We start from the raw sequence: 23240 nt of genomic DNA on the forward strand, positions 1-23240 counted from the left end.
TTCAATTACATGTAAATATTGATTTAGACCAATTATCTTGTTATCATGCGTTGACTTATTAACAAGCCAAGTTTTAAATTAATTACCCCAAGTGTTTTGCTATCTTGTGAAACTGTTTCAATTAAATTAGGCTCTTTGCCTTCTGTTGTAGTCCCAATTGTTTGTACTTCTTCCAATAGTGTCAATGTTGAATAGAGACTTTGTTCTTCACATATGTTGAGAGCCGTCAATTTATTATCATTTAACTTCATTTTTGGAGAAACTTTCAGAATTTCACCCTCAAAACTTGACATTTCCTCAACACTTGGATTATACTAAAATAAATTCATTTTCATGTAAATATCGATTTATACCATTTATCTTGTTATTATGCGTTGTCTTATAAATATTGGTTAACATGCCAAGTTTTAGAATTTATTACCCCAAGCATTTTGCTATCTTGTGATATTGTTTCAATTAAAATGTGCTCTTTTCCTTCTGTTGTTGTTGCAATGTTTCGAACTTCTTCTGTAAGTGTCGATGTTGTTAAAAGACCTTGACTTTCAGATATGATTCTCATTTACATTGATTCAAGTTTGATCAATGTATTTAGACCAATTATATATTGGTTGACATACCAAATTTTAAGATTAATTAAGATTAAGATTAATTACCTTTAAGTGTTTCCTACCTTTTAATACTGTTTAAATTAAATTTGGGTATCTGCCTATTTTGTAGTCTTTATGTTTTTAGTTTTTCCATTAGTATATATGTTTTATAATACATGAGCTTTCAAATAAGTTAAGAACATTTATCTTCCCATCATTTTAACTTTATATTGGGTGAAATTGATGAGTTTACCCTCAAAACTATACGTTTTTTCAGCATTTACTATTTACTAATATTTCTGTATATTAATATGAAAATTAATGTTTTTTTTTTATTGATAAAAATGCAGTACTTAAAAAGGTGTAATATTTTGTGATTTTTTAAATGTGTGTGCATCTATTCCTTATGTGGTTTTTCACATTCTCTTGCTTCTCATTGAAAACAAGGTTAGTTAAAATATATTTAATTTGAACAGTTTTAAATAAGCTCAAGTGATAATACTTCATTTTTGTGCTAGGTGAAACTGTTGAAAGTTTTCGTTCGAATCTTTTTTTTATTCTACATTTGAATAGAACTAAACATATTTTTTAGACAATACATATTTATTTTTAATCAGTAATTTTTTTTTTTAAGCACTGCAATATTTTTACTAATTTAATATATTTTTTCTATAAATTTTTGTTCTTTTACCTTTTTGATACGGTAACGTTTTTTTCTTTTTTTGGAAGGTATCTGTAGAAAAAATCTGATATGTCTTCTATAGTAAGTGAAATAATTTAATTGTGATCTTGTTTCATATTTTATGTTACATTTCTGGATTTACATTCAAATCGGGATTTTTTCTTTCTCTAGTAAGTACGAGGGTGGTTTGAAAAGTTTCCTACCTCAATGTGAAGATGGTGTCACTCTTGAATAAAAGCTAGTCATATCTATTTATCATCTGTTGAAAGTTACTCATCAAAGTTTCAGACATTTTGGACGTCCAGTTCTTATGTAATAGTTGTTTGAGTCAGTTGATGATATTTTTTTGTGAAAATGGACAAAATCGAATATTAAGCTGTAATTAAATATTTATTTTTGAAAGGCAATACGCTTACACAAATCAAAAATGAGTTGGATTCTGTGTATGTGGACTTTACACCATAATTTACTACCATGAAATTTTGGGCAGCTGAATTTAACCGTTTCCGTATGAGCTTGGTAGGCGATGAACGTTCGGGAATTCCAAAAACTGAAACTACCAACGAAAAAATCGCCAAAGTTCACCATACAGTGCCGAATCAAATTGAGAATGAGAGTGTCATAAGCACGTGTTTGTCATACATATTAACTCAATTTTTAGTCACGAGAAAGTTGTCTGCGCTTTGGGTGCCACATATGCTCTCGTTAGACCAAAAACATGTTCCAATTGACATTTTTAACGCTTTGTTGACAGAGTTTAGGGACAATAATTGCCTGTTTTGTCGCTGATTAATTACTGTAGATAAAACTTAGAAACACCATTATATGTAAGAAACAAAAATACAGTCCAAACAATGGAATGCAATGGGGGAACCATCTCCAAAAATGCAGAAAAGTTTTTTTTTTTTTTTTTTTTGGCTGAGATATTACGGTTTGAACTGCTTGACCATCAGCCTTACTCGCCCGATCTAGCCTCAAGTAACTTCTTTTTGTTCCCCCATTTAAAAATTGCACTCGGATGACAAAGATTTTCGTCGAATGAAGAGGTGAACAATTATTTCACAGATGAAAACGCCGAGTACTATTTCTCTTGGTTACGGAGAAGTGAGTTACATTGCATGAAGAAGTGAGTGGAGTTACAAGGAGACTATGTTGAAATATTAAAATTCATATAAAATATATTGTATCTTTTTCGAATAACCAATTATCTTCACTATTTACTCTTTTAAAACTAAGTAAATTCTTGATATATTTAAGACTTGAGAAAAACTCTTAAAGTGATCTTTCACATTGCAAAATCTGAGAGTTTCATCAACTATTTTGAAATTTGGAAATATTATACCACTTTAGGCATATAATATATATTTTTTTATTCTTCGGTTTGGTATTTTAAATATGATACGGAACATAGTAGAAATTTAAGTACTTCCTTCGCTATCATTTTTGAGTACTTATTCATTGAGGATTAATTTATTTTTGAGTTGGAGTCGGATTTGATTTTTCTAGACAAATAGAAATTATGTTTGGTTTGGACGATTTCACATGGAATAGTATCTTCAACAAAATTATCAGCTTTCAATACAACAGTTTTTAACATTCCTTAGTGCTCTTATTCTAGGATCATGCTAATACAGTAAATATTTATTCACTATATATTTTATTACGGACCAAGTTCCATTTTTTACTACTATTTTTAAACCAAAATGGATTTTTAAACCTAGTTTATGTATTTTCTGATGTATTTTTACTTTTTATACTCTTGAACATTATTATATATTATTTTTTATTTATATAAAGATTGTGTTCCTTCATATATTGTTTGTGTTGAGATAATTATCTTCCATATTGAACATTCTATTTAGTTCTCAAACTTTCTTATTTCAACAATCAAATTATAATTTGATATTCATTAAAAAGATTTAATTAATAATATATGAAGCGACATTACTCCAACAATTTATTTAATTCTTGAGACTTTTCATTAAATATGATATTTGACTCCCTTTTTGTGCAGTTTCTCTGCATTCTTATTATCAATACTGATATATAGGAGAGATTCTCAATGTAATCTTGATTAAATGATATACTTAATTGATTCTATATTCAAAAGTATTGATTCATATATAGTTAGAGTGTATTGGATGTTTTCTCTTATAATTTGTGAGTAACTTTTCTTTTAGGTTGTTAATTTTTTGAACTTTTTTTTTGTACCATATAACACATTATTGTTCCTCTTGAAGACTAGGATTTATTTATGTTACTTTCTCAATGTTTGATGAAAACTAATGAAAAAATTTATAATCTTTTTAGTCATATTGGACTAATAAATATTAGTGACGTAATCTAAATTATTTCCTATTCTTTCCATGTGTAATTTGGACGATTTTTTAGAAACAGATGCCGTTTGAAACATATTTATTGGTTGAATCATATATTTTGCTAAGACTGATATTATGGACTTCACATCTGATTGTGTTCACCTTTTTGGTTTCTCAAATAATATGCACTGTTTATTAATATCTTTGAATATGAAGTAATCAATAAACTCTCCTTCGAGCAAATGATTTTTAATCCAACAAAACTTTTACAACTTATCCACCATAGATTCTTATTTATGCCTATTTTTTATATTTTTGGTGATTGCATCAAAAATAACCTCACTTTTTTAATTTTTGTTCACAATACTTTAATCACTGTTTCCTTATTTTCCTCTCTAAAAACCAATTATAACTCGTCACTTTATATTTTGAAACTCTAATTTCCGTATGAAAACTTATCCTTGAAATTAACCTTATGACCAAGTGTTTTGTTTTGTAAATATATCTAGTTTTGTCTTCGAGAGATAAAATTTGAAGCTTTTTGTATTTTAAGTGATTGATTTATCTAATAAAGATAATTGATTTTTGGATTTAAGTATCAATGATACAAACGAATCTATCGTTTGTAACTATTATTAGTTTTAATATTTAGATTTTCAGCTTTTTTAGCAAAATTGTATCATGATTTAGAATATAGTAATTGCACACGATTCCCATGTCATATATGGGATTATTTAAAATCTAATTTGCATAAATAAAACAAAAAATAAGGGCAAACACAAAAAAATAACGATGGACAAGTTTCTGTATGTAAGTTTAAGCAACTATCAATTGGTTTTTGTACTACTGTACACATTGAAACATTGAATCGAATGCAATATGATCAACTAAATATAAACTCACAGATTCTAATGAAGGTTCATTTAAGAAAGTTTCCTCTTTTGGTCCAAATTCACTAGGCTAGAAATTTATTATATTTATATTTGTTTTTGCTGATTGTTATGAACATCCAATAAAATACCTTTTTCTTGATAACTCTTTTCTTAATGATTTTAGTATTTTTCTGATGATCCTCATGCTTAGGCTCTGATTCAAACATTTGAAAGTCCTAATTTTTAGATATAGTATTTAAAAATATAAATATATTTTTAATTTTTTTCTAATAAAACCTGCTCAGATCTCTCTGTAGTTTCTGTGATTTCAGTTTCTTCGCCCTCAATATCCTCCTTTTCATGTAAGCCAATCTTTTTCTTAATAATTTTTTTCTTAACAATCCTAGTTGTACTCTCCTTTTCATCTCGATGAAAAGGTTCTATCTGTAGCTCTTGATCAATATCTTCTGTTTTAGAGTATTTCCCTTCCTAATGAATAGTTTTGCAAAAAAGAGAACATAAACTGATCAAAATTTGCCTTATTTAGGTATTTATTTACCTCTTGACTTTGTTTCTTTATAATTCGTGTTTTAACTATACGTCTCTTAATTTTTTGATTTTCATCTTGATCATCTAATGTCTGCTGTTCTACAGATGGAATGTCCTAATCATATATATAAATTTGATGATGTGAATATTTTTATTTTAATATCAACTATAAAAAAACCTGAATCTCCAGTTCTGTAGGCTCAATCTCTTCAATTTGCAATTTATCATCTAATAAATCAACCTAACAAAAGTAATTCGTTCAGATTAATGAATATCAATCAACAAATAATTTAGTTTCATGCAACATGCTCTTATTCACCTTGCTATCCTTTTTTATGATTTTAGTCTTAACGGTTCGAACTTTTCTTATTTTCTGATCTTGATCAGATTCCTCTATTATAGGTGTATCCTATTTTTTTAAAAGTCATATTACTTTTAATTTAAAATATCTATAGTTGTGTTAATTATTTAGTCTCTTGCTTTTAAAACATAAAACAACTCTTTAAAACTATACTAATAAAATATAGGAGGGGAAGTTTATTTGACATTTATGTTGAATTTCTAATCAAATTATTCCATGCTTGAAAGGTAGACCTATATAATGTTATATCTTTTTATTTAGAATTGCTAGTGCTTGATTACAAATTCATGGAATTAATAGAAACTTCACATTGTGCAATAATATAATATTTTCAATAAAGATGACAGGGGACAATTGCAACACTTTTTGTTTTTGGCTCAATTGCCCAGAACTGGTTTGACTCAAGCACGTCAAAGTGTAATAGTACAAACCAACATATTTCTGATATCATTTAATATAGTTAAATATTATAATTGGATTTGAATGTGACCCTTTAAATAAATCTTATAGCCAGGGATGCTTGTAACAGTTAAAAAATCGAGTTTGAGTTCTGAAATTAAGCAAAATATTTTTTGGAGAAATAAATGACCATAACTTTAATAACTTCAAATGTAATATAGCAATTTAAAATATATTAATATTTATATAATACCAAGATCCGTAATCAAAATTATAAATTAGGTATCTTAACTCTCACTCTTCAAGTTTCTTCTTTGAATAGTAAACATACTTTCTGCAAGGAGTAAATAAATAAAATATTTATGATTTATTTTTAAAATATTAAAGAAGAATAAATAACACGGCATTTGTTGCATTTTTACTGAGCTTGAATTAATTCACAAGGAGTAAGTTTTGATTTTTGAAATTATATCATCTGACAACAAAAAGATCAATAATTGAAATGATATAAGTTGCAGCTTAAACAATTAAAAAATTAACTGCATTTTGACAAAAAAAAAATTCTCCAAAAAAATACTTTTACTCTTCAAAATCAATTTTTAATTCTATATTTGAAAGAAATTTTTTGAAAACTGTTGATTTTTTTCAAAATAATATGCACTATATCATAAAAATTGTAACGTACATTTTGGGGCTGTAGCTTTTTAATGGTATAGAAAAAGGGACTTTTGTAACTTTCAATAGTCTATCCAACATTTGTTGAATAAAATTGAAAGAACGTATCTTTAATGTATCTACCTTAAGATTTTTGTTTACATCAATCATGACTTCTAAGGTATCCAATCTTACACCCCTAATTGAAGCACCCTAATGAAAAATAATAAATGGGTATGATTCCATCTTTAAAATACTATTAAATTTGTACAATTGGCTCGATTTTAACTGAGGGGGATGTTGTATTATTGTCACTCTTATACAACATATTTATGATATGATTTATGATATTTTATTCCTTCTGAGAATTTTCATTAACAATTAATGACCTAGTTTTTTTGAAAATAATTATATCAACTTGCTACCCCTTGAAAATATTGAAAGTAAAAAAGGGGGATACGAACCATCGAGGAGACTGGTATTGAATCTATTTTATCACTCACATGCAATTCTGAATAATAGGATTACTTCTACATTTTTCCTTATAATGCTTTGTGAAATCAAGTTTGTTGCCCTTGCGGTTAGCTCACTATTTTCTTTAAATGAATCCTATAAATTTAATTTATATTATTTAAATATTTTATTCTTTCCTGCTTCATTAAAAGATTTTTTTAGTAAGGTAGCTTGATTACATAAAATCTTATTAGATATTTGTTAGTTTATAGATCAAAGTAAACTGTATCATACAAATGTTATTTTTGAAATTAGTTTATGTCTAATAAACTTTTAATAGACTATATATTTTCAGGATCAATTTCTGCCATTTTTAAAGAAGTATACTTTACCTTATTTGAAAAATGGAGCCAAAATATGCAGTATTTTTTTAGTTATTTACTTATATTCTTGTTAATTTTTCAAAAGATTTGCGTTAGCAACTTCCTAGTCAATTTTAATATAGTTGTTTGATCCCTAAAAAATCTTTTTTTTTAATGCAAAAGACTTTAAATTAACCATACCTCAAGCATGGAACTGACTTAAAAATTCAAATATTTTTTCAAGAAAAATAAAGAAAAGGAGGAATATTTATTACTTTATTCCTCAGTGACTAAATTAATAACTTATCTATAGTTTTCATTAATTTATTATGTTTTATTCAAATGTGATACCTGACGATTGTCAAGTTCTATTTTGTTTTTATTTGTCGTTTGCAACTATATATTATCTGATATATAAGCAAAAGGGATAATTAATATAGAAAATAAATACATATATTAAATATATGTGTTCATGCGTTTCAGATGGAAGTAAACAACAAGCTTATTCTAACCTCAGGAAGTATTTCGAAATCATCAGTAATATCCTCAACGATTTGTAAAGTTTCATCGTCTGATGATGGGGCATCCTATAAAAACATTAAAATGGGTTTTGATTGAAATAATAATAGCTTTTTTTTTAGTGGTTCTCAAACTTTTCGTTGTTCATGAGAGTATCAAAATTGCCAAGTATTATTTATAATTTGACAATTTTTGTTTCAATGTCACGGTAAAAAAATTATGACATTTTCTTTTTATAAAAATATAATTTTTTGGATGACCTTTTTAATAAAAAAATATGATATTTATTTCTGTAACATAACTTATTGAATTAATTTTGTCATCTCAAATTTGTATGTCGACAAAATTTTGTGATGGGATAGTCACGAGTCTACGTATACCCTATAGAGAGTTCACATACTACTACAGCGTGCGTGGTTAAATCGTGGAATTGACTTTAAATCAAACTGGATTACTTTAGGGAAATATTCTAAAATACATAGTTCTTTTATTAAAAATAAAGACTATACCAGTTAATAGACTATATTTAAAAACTTTCAAAAATCAAGTATTATCAGCATGGAGGCGAAAAGGCAAAGGGCCTCAGATTAGCTTCAGGCCCAATTGAGTTTCAAGGAGATCATGAAGGTCGTAGGGTGCTCCCAGTGTGTTGTTTATAAGACTAAAAACATGGTGACTTTAGGTCAGAGCCTTAAGAGGTCCTCTGTTAGAGGTAGACAACGGTAAATCGGGAATATGGAGGACTAGGACAACTTGATGAAGCAGCATCCCAAGGCTCTCAATGTCTGTTATTAGACTGTGAGGAGGTATGCGAAGGATTTGGGGGAAGGCCTCTTATTTAAGAAGAAATCAGTAACTGCAACCAAGGACGAATGGGTCAATAGAGGCCATAAATTGATGACTTTGTTAAACCATAATGGATCTCCTCTCCAGACTGTCCACCCTCGACTACACCATTTAGGTTGTAGTCGAGAAGAGAGTATGTGCTACCCCTCATCGAAATTTGGATGACCTCAGCGCCTTTGTCAAGTAGCAGTAGACTGCCAAGTCCGAGGCCTTCATAAAGAAGTGATGCAGTGTCTTTAGGGACAGGTTGCAGGGCATGGTAGTACCAAAAGGAAATTGTTTTTGAAAAAGAAAAGAAAACGTATCAATAAAGAAGTCTGTCATAAAGCTTCAATGTTGTTTTCTTTTCCTTCTTCCAAAAGTTTACCTTATTTGTTCGTTATCAAAAAGTACAATATTTTATCTCGGACTATAGTGTTACGTGTACTACAGTTTGAGAACCACTACCTAAGAGTATTTGGGGGTGGGATGGAAGGATAAGCTACCTGATTATCTCCATCAATTTGACTTGTAGGAACCAACTTTTTGGTTTTAGAAACTGTCTTTTTTTGTTGTAGAGAGAGGGAATCATCAGTAGCAAGTTCAACGATGGGTACCCCTTCCTATAAAAGTTATAAAATATCACATCATATTCATTCAATCAATATGGATACAAATAATTACTTTTGATGGTTCATCATCCTCATTTCGATGTACCCTTTTAGTAATAATTTTTCTAGTTATTTTTACATTTTTTTTAATATCGTCATCATTTTGTCCACCTTGAACCTCCTGTTCCATCTAATAAAATAAATATGGTTATAATTACATCTATTTGACAATTACGTCACTAAATCGATATGTTATGTATATTTAATCTAAATGTCCATGCATTTAAAAATATAAACATGCAATCTTGGATCTATCACCCACCTCAAAAAATTCAATGTCATCCTTTCCGCCTCCTATCTAAGTATATAAAAGGAAAACAAAAAAATATTTATATTATTTCTTTAAAAGCTTTAGAACAATTTTCCCTACAATTTGAGAATCCTCATCCTCAGTGGGACCTGTAGCTTTTCGAACTCTTTTTTTAATTACTCTTTTGGATTTAAGGACTCGTTTGGACTTGAAATCTCCTTGTTGAGCATCTATTTGTAGCTCTTCAAGATTTAAAGCCCCTGGAACCTCTTCATTTTCTATCTCACTCTCCTCAGACTATGTTAAGTATAAAATAAATTTATAATTATTTGATTAATTCTATCAAATATATATTTGATTTTATTACTTCGTCGTTGTCCTTTTTCCTTAAAACCTTTCTGACTATATGTTTAACAGTTTTGATAGTATTTGCTTCACCCTACACATAATTGATAAGTAAGACATGGACAAAAAACATGATTTAAGAACAGAAGTAAGTAAATAAAATTTTACCTACCTCTCCTGAGTCTGGCATTAGCTCCTCAGGTGAAAATGGCTTATCTTCTTGAAATTCAATTTCCTCTATAGACTTTTTCTAGGTGTAGTAAAAATTTGGAAATTGAACAATAGACAGTGAATGGAACAAGACAAATTACATTTTAGGGTAAAGGAAAAAAAAATAAAAATGGCAAAGCGTTCATGTGCTTTACTCTTGTTTAAAATATACGGAGTAACTTCGACAACGCATGGATTAATGCCTCGATTTTTTAATTGTTAAAAACATGTACAATTATAAAAAAATGACAAAGACAAGAAAGTTAAAAAAGAAAAAAAAAAGACCAAAAGAAATAGTATCCTATAATCAGGTACATTGGAAAAGTAGAATTAAGAAATCATTTAATAATTTGAAAGAATGATACAAAATAAGATCAAGTTGAAGGACCGTCCTTACCCGCCTCACTTGAACTTTTTTCTTAATGATTTTCACAGCTTTTTTATCCCCATACACATCATGAAATACTTCGATTTGTGGTTCAAAATCGAATTTGACTGTTTTTTTTTGTTTCTCAACCTAAATGTTTAACAACAGTTGATACATAACAATTATAATAACCAGTAAATTTTGCTTATATATATTTAATTGCACATATATACGATACTATAAAATGTGGTGGGTTGGCATGAAATTAATGATAAAATACATGTATACTGAAATATTGCTGTAATTAATAAAGTTAAATGAATGACTTACCTCATCAGTGACATCGTCCCCAGCCGTTGAAATCTGTAAAAATACATATCAATAAATAAAAACACTAAAAAAATGGAGTATATTGGTACAAATTACGAAAAAAATTGCCTTTCACAAGTTGTTTTTATTCAAGAATATGAATAAACAAAACACTTTCTCCAAAATGAATCACTTCCTATTATAATATATGTAATTATACAAAGTGTGAAAGGGCAATTTTCTGCCTCATTAAAATTATTTTTTTGTGCTAGTTAAGGTTTCAAGTGACATTAATGTTCCGATACATGTGTTGTTTTTCTTGCACATTGTTTTAATTTGATCAATATGGGTATTGAAATATTACTGCAATTAATAAAGTTAAATTAAAACGTACCTCATCAGTGAAATTGTCTCCAGCTGTTGATTTCTGTAAAAATAGATATTAATGAAAAAAAACATTTTTGTGGATTGGTACGAATAATAATAAAATTGACTTTAACAAGTTGACAAAAACAAAACAAACAAGAGTATGAATAAACATAAATTTTTACTTCAAAATGATTCACTTGCTATTTTAAAATATGTAAGGCTGTATTTATATATATTGTGCTTGTACTAATTATAGAACTTATAGCTATCATTTTTTTTTTTTTTTGTAAAAAGAAAAGGCTCATATATTTTTACAATTAGCCTATAAATCGTTCAGTTTTTTTACCAACAAAATACTTTTTTTGTGTTTTTCTATAATTAAGATATTTATGAAAAGAGAATTAATTTAAAACAATCGTGCAATGAACGTCTTAAGAAATTATAATAATGATATTTATTAATTATAATTCTGATAATATAAAATTTAGATATAGATTAATAAAAATCTTTGAATTTCTTCAGAGATTTTATTTCAATACTCTCTCGTTTTAAAAATATTGTACTAACAAAAAACATTCAAATTAGACTTGTCTTCTCCAAAAAAGAGTGTGCGTTCCATTTATAGTTTATTTTTTGTATTTACTATGGAATACTAATTTATATTTTCTTCAATGTTATTTAGCAACAGGCAAGGGAAATTGAAAAAGTGACCACTTAGTGTTGATGACCTCATAAACTAGCTTTCTTATTTTGTAACAGTTCTAAATTTGAAATATGGACGCTTATTGCTGTAGCACGCTTAAAAAAATGACTGTTAGAACAGGTTTGAATGTATACGCATATAAGCTTATACCATTAAATTAGACACAACATATATCAATACAAAAATGGAATTTTGATGATGCCATACCTTTTTTTTCTTTTTTGTCTTTTTCAGGTCATCGGTATCCATACGATCAGTTAAGATGACACTAGTATCCAGTTCAATCTAAATTTTCAATGATCAAAGAATTCAATGTTTACTTAGAAACAAACGGTAAAATTTAAACTTACGTCCTCTTCCTCAGGCATTACTTCAAATTCATGATGTTTTAATTCGACTTTTTCGAGAGAATCATCTCCCCATGTTCTCTTAACCGTTTCAGACTTTTTTAGCTTGAGACCAGCAAAAGCTGGGGCCTGCTCTTCCTCTTTTGGAGGAGGGACCTTTCGTTGTGCAATAGAGGATTTTTTACGGAGCTTAAACATATCCTCAGGTTTGGGCTCTTCTTTTTTGGGTTCTTCTGGTACAGATGTCTTTTTCTTTTTAAACTCTATCTTATATTTTTTTTCCTCTGGTGGAGGAGGTGGAGTTAGATCTTTTTTTTCTTCACTCTGTCAGAAGCAGATTCAGGTGAGTCAAGATATATTCTGAACAAGTAAAATTTGATAGATAGTAAATATAGAAGAAGTTACTTTTGTTAGGAAAGTTGAACATTTTTTTTCCTCGAAGCCATTGGAAAAGTGAAATAGTTAGTGAATAATTAGAATAAGTAGAATTAAAGGATAGTTGCTTAAAGAAAGTAAATAGAAGCATAAAAAATTGTTTATATTTGAAATAGATTTATAGCGACAGATTACCCAAGAGATGTTTAATATACTTCGCGAATCATGAGTTCATTGGTAAATATATAATTAAAAAGTCAGTATCGATAAAAGTATTTGAAGAGTGTCAATATATAATGGATCGTAAAAAAAACAATTTATAAAATCGTAGACAAAATTGAAAATTTTCAAATTTAAAAGAGAAGGAATCAAATTTTTTATAATTGGGCAATTTAAAAATAATTGAAAAGAAACACAAAATTTAAAAAATAAAAATAATATCAACCATTGAAATGAATGTGTGTCATTTCTTCATTTTTTTTACTCTACCTTTGTTTGTACCATAGGTGCCTAAAAATACATTTATAGGTTTTATGTAATAATATCTTGCTCTGTATTTTGTTTATCTCTAAGTTTTTGTGAGTTTTCAAAAGTACATAGAATATAATCATTTTTACTTACTGGTTTGACTGTTACTTTTCCAGTGCTTTCATCGGATCCCTTTTCATTTTCAATTCGAACTTTATATTGACCCATGTTAGCCATAGTACAACTAAAATAATGTTTACCATGAATGAGTAAAAATTGATTTTTAAACAAACTGTTATACTTTCTTACTTCGATATAAAGAGTTTAGCGAAAGTTTCATCAAATGTTATCATAATTTTATCAGACTCATTAATGACTGCGTCATTAAAATACCAGATAATTTTACAATCTCCTTCATCTATATCTTCTTCCAGTCTAGCTTTTAATTCAAAGTTTTCTCCTTCTTTGACAATCTGTTTAAAAAAAAAAGTTATATTATTTAAAAAAATATATATCATATACCAAGTTTCGTAGGAAAGAAGACCATTCAGGCTTTGGAACATCTCGAACAACTTTTTTCTTCTTCTTTTTAACAATTTTCTTCTTCTTTTTCTTGACACCTCCTCCATCTTCTTCTGCTTCAAGAGCCATTTGAACTTGTTGCTCACTGAGTGATACAGTCTGAGACTGGGTCTCACCTTGTTCATTCTTAGCAACGAGCTCATAACTACCAGCGTCATCCATGTCTGCCTCATTAATCTCAAGTTGAATCAACATTTGATTATCAATTGATTTCTTTTTCTCGACAGAGAAACGAGATTCACGTTTATTTGTGGTGATTTCACTTCCTTCTTTAAACCATTGAACGTCAAGATCCTTCTCTCCAGACACTGCACATTGAAGGATAACACTTTTCTTTCTTTCTTTCGTTTTGGAAATTTTGCGTGTTGTGGATGATAATTTACGTTCTATAGTTGCACTTTTTTCCATGGATATTTTTCGTTGTTCTTCCGATGCTGAACCTCTAGCAGAAGTAGAGGAAACCTTACGCTCTGTTGTTGAACTCGATACTTTTTGTTCAGTAGCTGTGCTTGACACTTTACGCATAGTGGATGTTGTGCTACTACTACACACTTGTTCTTGTTGTTCAGAAGATGAAGATATGTGCTGATCAGATGATAAAGAAATTTGTTGTTCAGCTGACGACATTGATATCTTCTGCACTCCCGACACCGAAACTTTCCGTTCAGATGTGGTTTTTGATGTTTGAACTTGTGTTGGAGCAACTTGCACATTTAATGTTAAATTTGCATTGATTTCTCCATATTGGTTTTTCACAATACATTTATAAATTCCAGCATGATCCGGTGTTAGATTCTAAAAATATAAAAGATACATTAATCGACTTTATATGAGGAAAAAAAGACAACATACAATAATGTTAAGAATGCATTCATTGTATGCTGATTTTTGTTCAGAACGAATGAGGATTTCATTAGTTTCTTTAACAATGGTATCTTTATAAAACCACTGTACGGTACATTTCTCCACAGATTTGTATCGAATGATCATTTGGCATGAACTAGTTTCCTGTATGATTTGAGGTTTCTCCACAAACGTTGGAGAGTTTCCAGCCGAAACTGGAGATGATGGTTCTGCTTCAATATTTAAATTTAATTTCGCTTGAAGTTGGCCAAAATCATTTTTTATGACACATTTGTAGTCTCCGCCATCGCTTGCAGTGGGTTTCTATATGATATATATTTAATATTTAGTAGAAATTAAATTAGGTCTCACTTACTTCTATCTCTAAACGAATATCATATTGATCATTTCCTAGTTCAATATATTTATATCGAAATTTTGCATTCTCTTGAATAATCTCAGATCCTTTAAACCACTGCATATCAGGCTTTGGTTTTCCACGGATCTAAATAACATGAAAGATAAAAAATCAATTTCGTTCATGTAATAAACTAGTGAATTCTTACTTTGAACATCATAGTCACCATACTTCCTGTCTCGTTAGGAACTATTTTTGGTTTTTCTATGAATGTTGGGGCGATACCATCAACATCCATTGATTCTTTTGCTACCATTGAAGCATCCGCTTCTCCAGCTAACAATATAAAACATAATAGAACATGTAGGAGATATTTTGACAAATAATCTATACATAAACTAAAAACCTCTTACTTTCAAAATTAAGATCTATATTTGCGTTTGAATCTCCAAATTGGTTAAAGGCATTACAACGGTACAATCCTCCATCTTGGAGCGAGGGATTTTTTATTGTTAAACTCAGAATGTATTTATGTTTCTTGACTTTTCGGGACTCATAGGATAGTCGGCTATTTTCACTAATCGACTGTAAATAAATTGTCAATGTCAATATATATGGCTCAAAATAACTACTAATATCATTAATATTTTTTTTAGATTAATCAATCGTATTACCATATCTCCTCTGTACCAAGTGATTTCTGGCAAAGGATTTGCTTCCAAGAAGCATTCCATGACTAAATTATCTCCTTCTTGACGTATAGTTGGTTTCTTTGGAAATCGAGGAGGGATACCATCTGGTACTTTTGGAACACTTCCCATACTTTCTTCAAATGTAAGATTGATAGTGGCAGTTCCTTCACCATGAGCGTTTTTGGCATGTGCTTTATAAGTCCCTGCATCTCCAACTTCAATTTTATTTATCTCTAATCGACAAATCCAATAAAGCTTATCACTTTCCTCCATTAAGAATTTGTACCGTGCTGACTTCATATCAATCCATTTCTCATTATGATACCTAAATAGTAAATGAATACGAATTAACATACATATGTTGTTCTTTTTTTTTTTTGGGGGATGGGCGTAGGGTGGGGGGTTGGGTAATAAAGTTTACCAAACAACTTCAGGCTTGGGATCACCAACTAGTCGGCACTCAAAGATAATTTTAGATTCATCGTCAGTTTGTCGGATCACTGGTCTTTCTGTAAAGGTTGGCTTTACACTTCCCAAAGGAATAGGTGCTTCATCGCTATCGAAATTAAGACTGATTGTTGCATTTGACTCTCCCAAATCATTTCTTGCTGTGACTTTATATTTTCCTGCATCTTCAACTGTGACATCTTTTAACAAAAGTGAACAATCCACTGTGAACTCATTGCCGACTTTGTTCACGATCTAAAAAAATTAAAAAAGTCATAAAAATAATCAATTTATTAAATTTTGTATTTTAATACTCACTTGGAACTTAACGTCATCTTGCACCTTGACGCCGTTATGATACCAAGTTATCGTGGGTGTTGGATCAGCAATGATTGCACAATGAAAGATCAGTGTTTTTCCATTTGCATCTTGTTGAATGGTAGGTTTCTCTGAAAATGTTGGGGCAGTACCATCAATTTGCCTATAAATATAATATATTATATTTAAAAGAAGTATATGAATATGTTCGACCACCGAGAGAATTTGTTTTAAGAATATTTATTCTATTTTTAACCCTTCATGCTCAATAATCCTTGGAAAATTAAATTATTAGATTTATTTATTTGGAACCTTTATATTTAGTGAGTCATTGAGAACATTTCAAATGATTATATGTGTTTAGATTTAAAAATACTTTTGACCCTTGGCAAAAGATACAAATTACGATACTACATTCAATATCGAAGTATATGTATTGCATTTTAACTTTACAAATAATTAATGATATCAATGAATATTTAAAAAAATGGATACTTACGGTAATGGAGGAGCATCGAGTGCTAAATTAATTACAAAAAGTGATTAAGGAATTATTCATTCAGTTATAATTTTTTAACTTACGGCTAAAATTAAGATTAATTGATGCTGCTACTTCTCCATATGAGTTCTTGGCTTTTACTTTGTAAAGACCAGCATCAGACTCAATAACGTCATTGAGCTCTAAAACAACGCTAAAAACATTGGATTTTATTTCTTCAATTTTAATTAATGTACGGTCATCCTCATCGATCACTTCATCACTTCTATACCAAGTGATATTTGGTTTGGGATTCCCCGCTAATTCACATTCAAAAATAAGTCTATTTCCATCATCTTCTTGCCGAAGTTGAGGCTTTCGAATGAATCGAGGCGAAAATTTTTCTTTGGGTAAAGAACCCATTTTGATAAATAATTGAAGCTTACAATACTTTTTTTATTGATTCCTAGAACTTTAATCTTAATGCCTCGACATTACTTTAAAGACGATATTTTTTTATTTGATTTTGTAGAGGCTCCGTGATACCTGCAAGGAAATGAATATTGATATCAAACATAATAGTAGAACTTATATTTGTAAGTCATTAATATTTTACTAAACTGTACTCTTTTGTAATACATAATTGAATATTCATGTATTATATATGATTAATACTGCCAAAAAGACAACATTTGTTCATTGATAACTAATGTAAACAAATGTTAACAATCTTTATAAAAATAAATTATTGACATTTGATTAATGTCCTTTTGGTGTGTATAAAAATAAAACTTCATATAAGTGTCGTCCATAAAAGATTCATTCATTAGTTGTTTGTCATACGGACATGAATATTAATAATTTTGTAATTTATTAACCAAAGTTGTAAAAACTAATTACAAAGCGTAATTTTCATGATTCAGTTTATAAATTTATTCCTACTATTATTCAAGAAATAGTTGAAATATTATTTCCTTATATGATATTGATATATATTTCAAATGATTCTACCTAACCAAATTGGTTTCTGAATCCTATTTTCCTGTGCTTCAATATAGGATTTTATAATATCAAATACTAATTCAATTATTTATTTCCAAAAAGTTAATTACAGCTGTATTTTTGCCATTTTATTATAATTGAACCAATGTTAGGTTCTGACGATCATTGAATGATGTAATTTATATATTTAAAATGGATGAATTAATACTTAATCAATATTTCAATTACGCTCATTATGAAAACAACATCTTTCATATTTCACTGTCTTTCATGAGCTCAAGCATAAGTTATTACTTTATAATAAGATGTTCTTCAAGAAATAAATTATAATGATAACAGCTTTAAGAAACTAAAAAAGTACTGTTGAGATTTCCAATTAAAAAGCCGCTCCCGCTGTCTATAAATCTAGTAAATTAACTCTTTCAATGTGGTATATACATATTTCAATTACATATATTAATGAAGGCAGCTACAAATTTCAATAACTAATTTATGAACTTGACGTCATATATCTTCAGAAATTTTTCTTACATAAAAAGCGGCAACAAGCTTAATAATAATTTAGATTACAATTTGAGTAATCCCATTCTTTCTAAAAGAGGAAATAAAGTAATTAGGTTTAATTATATTTTTAATTTGTTTGATTTATTAAATCAAAATGTAGTGATGAGTAAAGGAGATAGTCTACATTTGACTTAAAGTTTTGTATCATGATATTCCAAGAATAAGTAGATTTAAATTTCAATAAAAGTTTTGGACAACATTTATTTTCTAACTAGTAGGCCTTAATCAATAGATGTTATATTTATTTATTTATAATACCAAGACATTGCTTAGAAAATTAGGGCTTTTCAAATTTGATACTTTGTGACGTCAAATTTTTACCTTAATTATATTCATACAAGTGACGTCATACGAAATTTATTTTTATTTAAAACTCATGACATTATTTATAAGTGGGAATAATGTTAACACATATCGTCTAGTTAAAACACGAGAGTTATGACGTCACTAAATTTCCAAAGAGGCATTGTTCTACTAACCCTCCTGTTGTGGGTCCCAATAATGTCAAATATCCACATTGACGTCATATTTGAACCCCTTCATATACTAGTACATATTACTAATGTAACAAACAGCCACTAGTTCTCATAATGGAAATGTACATATCATATATTTGTATATTTTTAAGTTTAAATAGTTATTTTGAGATCGAAATGTAATGAATGTCATCAACAGTCCCCATGCTCAATTACGTCATTGTTAATAAGTGTCTCATTATTTATTTGGATGATATGCCATTATAATTGGCATTTAAAAATATTTTTCTCACTGCATTACCTCGTTCCTTATACCTATTTACATATGATGCTTTCTAATAAACAGAGTATTCATGAACAAAAAAGAAAAAAGAAAATAATAGTTAAAAGTATAACTTTCTTTGGATGTCCTGGAATATTGCCAAGAAAATGTTTATTTTTCGTAGAAAGATCTTCTCATTTTATAGTTGATTTAATGATGTCATTTATTTAAAAGGGAGTATTTAATGAGGGTTTCTATTTATTTTAATTTATTTCGCATGCATTAACGTACGTGCTTAAAATATTCATTGTTTATTTACATAGTTCGAATTATTTCCAAATTCCATGACCACACTATCATTATCCATATGTAATGTAAATCAAAAAATGTGTTTCATAAAATATTATTGATGTATCCATGATATAACTTGCCCAAATATTCATCTATAATTTTCATATTTTATGAACAATAGCCTTATAAATGTTTCTAAAAATAGGATTAGTAGTCCATGAAAGGTCAATTATTTAAAAAAAAATATTTTATTTGTTGGCAAAAAAATACTAATAATAAATCTTTACAGAGATGAATATAAAAACGATAGCAAAGAAAATATGCGATAGTATGATGAATTGCTTTCTTTGAAGCCTCCCCTTTCCCCTTCACTCCTTTTAATCACTGGATTACTTATTCAAAATATAAATAGTCCACAAAAAATGATATAAAGTTTTGCGTGAACGGTCAGTGTCTTTTTAAATAAAAGTATATTAATTTTTTTTGTCTGTATTTTCATATGTAAATCCCACAGAACATAATAATGATAATTAAGGAAAACTTTATTTAAAAATAGTAAGCAACATATTGAATTTCAATATTTATAAATAATCTAAATACACTAGTCATCTATCGACAGTTATTTTATTCCTTAGATATTGTTATTTCGAAAGATTTTATGAATAAAATGAAAAATCATTCTGTCCTTCTATAATAAATCATAAATCTGAATTTTTAGGTAAAACTCTTTTTATATGTTTATCATAATTAAACTATCTTTGTCATCGATGATCTAATCATCAATTACGTAACTATAAATTAATTCAAAAAATTTATTTAATTTTTGATTATAAATCATTTTTCAAAACATTTATATATTCAGTAGTATTTTTGTTTCCGTAAATTAAAAGAATATATTTAATAAATTCATATTTAAAAAAAAATGTAATATGTATAAAAATTACGTATATGAATCGACATTTTTTGTTAAAAATTTATATATGTAAGTTATACAATATTGGAGAGAAAAACTCCACCCACTAGTTTTAATACGAGAAAGTCAAATATTTTAACGGTTAAAGCAACAACTTTCTTTTACAATACTCATTAAATGTGTAAAATAATTTAAACTCAGTATTTTTCATTTATTACTGCATAATAATTTTTCTCACTTTTAAAATTATTTTTAGACCATGGATGATATCATTTTTTAAATATTATAAAAGTGACGTAATGATAAAAACACTTATTAACTACTTAATTTTTTAGGCTACACTAGTTTGTTGAATGTCTTTCAGATAATGAAAAAACTATATTAAATAAATAAGGTATACAAAAAAAATATAGAATTAAATTACCGTTCGTTATTAAATAAAAAAACTTTTTCTCTTACATTGCTCTTTGAACTTATTCTGGAAAAAATACATTGTGTTTAAGGGGTTTGAAATATTTATATATATATATATATATAGCCCTACCTATGTAAAGCAATCATAATATTTTAAAAATCAAATTAATAGCTAGACAATTTAACCCATTATTATATGTCTTTTAAGCATTGTCTATTTCATGCATGGTCAACTTTTTAACATTTTTCAAAATAATAATAAAAAAAATAACTTAACAAGGACATAACCTTTCTAAATTGACCTTATTCATACAGTTTTTTTTTCACTTTCATTTGAAATTAAGTATAATAGTTGAGCGGTTACCTCTTTGAAAGTGGATGATTTAAAAAAGGTAGCTAATTTCCAAATTGTGTTAGAGCTTTTTCTTTTTCCAAAATCCAGATTAACTTTTTGGAAAAAAAAAAAAAATTACACCAACACTTTTCACGGAATTAACGAGACTAAATATAATTCATTGAATAACAAAAGTTTACTTGGGTTAGCTTTAATTTATTTTTATATGTAGAAAGCATGCCTTGCCTTTCCATAAGCTGAATAGGTAATGGAGTTGATCATTTCAACTTTCTTCCGAATTTTCTAGGAGTTCGGCCAGCTTTCTATTAATAAAGTCTTATTTTCAAGATTTTATAGAAGTAATAAGAGGAAAAGTACATCTTATAAATCGATTTTTTTGTTGCAAATATTCATAAAATTTATGGAGGTTCATTGGACTATTGTAAAAAGAGGGATTTACAATAATATTTTATTATATTGTTTAACTTTAAAATTTCTGGCAAAAACTTTAAGAGTTATCCAAAAAAATATTTTGTATTTTAAATGCAATTTTTCTTAAATGCTTTTCTTGATAATTCCGTAGTCGGAAATACACACTCTCATCCAACAAGCTATATATTAACATGCTACATTTTCTTCTTTTGGCTCCTGAATTTATTTTAAGGACTTATATCATTAGTTAAGTTATGTAAGAATATTTCTTTTATAATTTCCTTGAGTTAGGAAAAAGAAGAATTAATCAGGGCGAAGGTTGACTTTTTAAAATTTAGTTATAAAAATTTAACTTTCTCTCTATAATAATTATTATAAGATCAATTTTATCTATACTTGGAATAAAACAACTAAATGCACAAACATTAAGAAAGAGCTTAATTTGGATGTCTCTAGACCAAGGCTACTTAACTGGTAGTATGTTGTCAAACTCTGGACCTAATGAGTTGAACTTTATCAAAAGAAAATTTAGTTGAATAATTTATCAATCAATAATTATAGGCCATATTACTTAACTCGACACTTCTTACACAATTTTAACATGAGTACTTAATTCCAAAATAACACAAGTACTTCCATATCTGAGAACCCTGTCGCAAAAGGGTTTCATGAAGGTCAGATTTATTGAAGAAATTCCGACGTCATTGCAAGATTCCATAGAAAGAGAAAAATAAAGGAAAAAGAGCTTTGCAACGATGTTAATCGACTTCCAAAAAACCTTTGATTCTATCAGTCACAGCTTTATTATAAATCAGTTTATAATTTTTTCCTCCTCATTTGATTCAGATTATAAAAAGTGTTCTCGATCGATCCTTCTCCAGGATAGATCTGCCTGGTGAGAGTGGTATCTTTTCTGTAGAGAAGGGCTGTAAACAAGGTGATCCACTAGTTCTTTCACTATTTTTGATAGCAATTAACCATCTTTACAATAGTATTAGCTCGAATACGAAGATTAAGAGTCTAAAAATGGGAAATAGATCTGTATAAGTGTCACTCCTTGCAAATGATGTATCTGTATTTACTACCAGCACAACAAAAAATTATTGAAGCTCTAAGTGATGTTCAAAGGGTGTTGGAAAAGTTTAGTAAAAAGTCTGGCCTCAAAGTCAACATCCAAAAATCAGAAATACTAAGCCAAATCCTAAAAAATCTTTCCAATTTTTCAATAATGTTGAATTATTAAACCTTCTAGAGTCAACATATTCTTATTAATCCGGCTAAGGCCTTGGAAGAATACTATAAAAAGAGTCATTTCCACCCTCGAAGGGGGATCAGAGTATACAATTTATATTTGGTATGTGGGCTAGAGATGCTTAAAATATGGGATTAACTTATCCTCCCACGTGTGATATATATTTTAAGACATTCACCATTTGATAGGCGAAACATTATTATTATTATTTGAAGTCTTCAAACGAAGTTCAATAAACAAACAATATATTTTGATATATAATTATTTATTTTGAGACATAATCATTTAGTCAAAATAATAGCTTTAAATTACAAATATTTATTTTTAAATTATTTATTCTGTTAAAATTAACTAGGCCATGCTAGTTATACAATTTTAATTCCGTTATACATTTTATTGATGAGTTCAAACCAATGATAAGCTATCCTTATCCACTTTTGGGCTCATTCCTTGGTCCATTAATGAACTCCGAGTCTTTTCCCATTTTCTAAAGTAAATGAATATTGTGAGAAGATTGGTTTACGCCTTGAACGTACGCTCACTATGCCAATACACCAAACTAGATGAACTTGATCAAACAGTGCTAG

At 28.3% G+C, this 23240-nt stretch overlaps 1 protein-coding gene across 1 annotated transcript in view; it reads right to left on the reverse strand.

The window, feature by feature from the left end:
• The window catches only part of LOC121117028 (uncharacterized), a 72606-nt gene extending 51439 nt beyond the window's left edge, over window positions 1-21167 (reverse strand). The window contains exons 1-33 of the mRNA XM_071887738.1: window positions 21000-21167; window positions 16818-17259; window positions 16735-16756; window positions 16236-16398; window positions 15892-16172; window positions 15453-15795; window positions 15192-15363; window positions 14987-15114; window positions 14797-14925; window positions 14430-14744; window positions 13518-14372; window positions 13305-13468; window positions 13149-13239; window positions 13017-13037; window positions 12156-12476; window positions 12013-12090; window positions 11128-11160; window positions 10755-10787; window positions 10455-10574; window positions 10020-10097; window positions 9870-9941; window positions 9623-9799; window positions 9515-9550; window positions 9266-9382; window positions 9088-9204; window positions 7750-7824; window positions 5328-5417; window positions 5187-5249; window positions 5019-5123; window positions 4757-4948; window positions 4609-4695; window positions 4491-4547; window positions 87-314 (exon numbers count right to left, since the gene is read on the reverse strand). Of these exons, the coding sequence (XP_071743839.1) occupies window positions 87-314; window positions 4491-4547; window positions 4609-4695; window positions 4757-4948; window positions 5019-5123; window positions 5187-5249; window positions 5328-5417; window positions 7750-7824; window positions 9088-9204; window positions 9266-9382; window positions 9515-9550; window positions 9623-9799; window positions 9870-9941; window positions 10020-10097; window positions 10455-10574; window positions 10755-10787; window positions 11128-11160; window positions 12013-12090; window positions 12156-12476; window positions 13017-13037; window positions 13149-13239; window positions 13305-13468; window positions 13518-14372; window positions 14430-14744; window positions 14797-14925; window positions 14987-15114; window positions 15192-15363; window positions 15453-15795; window positions 15892-16172; window positions 16236-16398; window positions 16735-16756; window positions 16818-17136 (5082 nt within the window). The 5' untranslated portion in view covers window positions 17137-17259; window positions 21000-21167. The remainder of the gene's footprint in view (window positions 1-86; window positions 315-4490; window positions 4548-4608; window positions 4696-4756; window positions 4949-5018; window positions 5124-5186; window positions 5250-5327; window positions 5418-7749; window positions 7825-9087; window positions 9205-9265; window positions 9383-9514; window positions 9551-9622; window positions 9800-9869; window positions 9942-10019; window positions 10098-10454; window positions 10575-10754; window positions 10788-11127; window positions 11161-12012; window positions 12091-12155; window positions 12477-13016; window positions 13038-13148; window positions 13240-13304; window positions 13469-13517; window positions 14373-14429; window positions 14745-14796; window positions 14926-14986; window positions 15115-15191; window positions 15364-15452; window positions 15796-15891; window positions 16173-16235; window positions 16399-16734; window positions 16757-16817; window positions 17260-20999) is intronic.
• Window positions 21168-23240: the final 2073 nt, after the last annotated feature.

This window comes from Lepeophtheirus salmonis, chromosome 4, assembly GCF_016086655.4.
Source record: "Lepeophtheirus salmonis chromosome 4, UVic_Lsal_1.4, whole genome shotgun sequence".
NCBI lineage: Eukaryota > Metazoa > Arthropoda > Copepoda > Siphonostomatoida > Caligidae > Lepeophtheirus > Lepeophtheirus salmonis.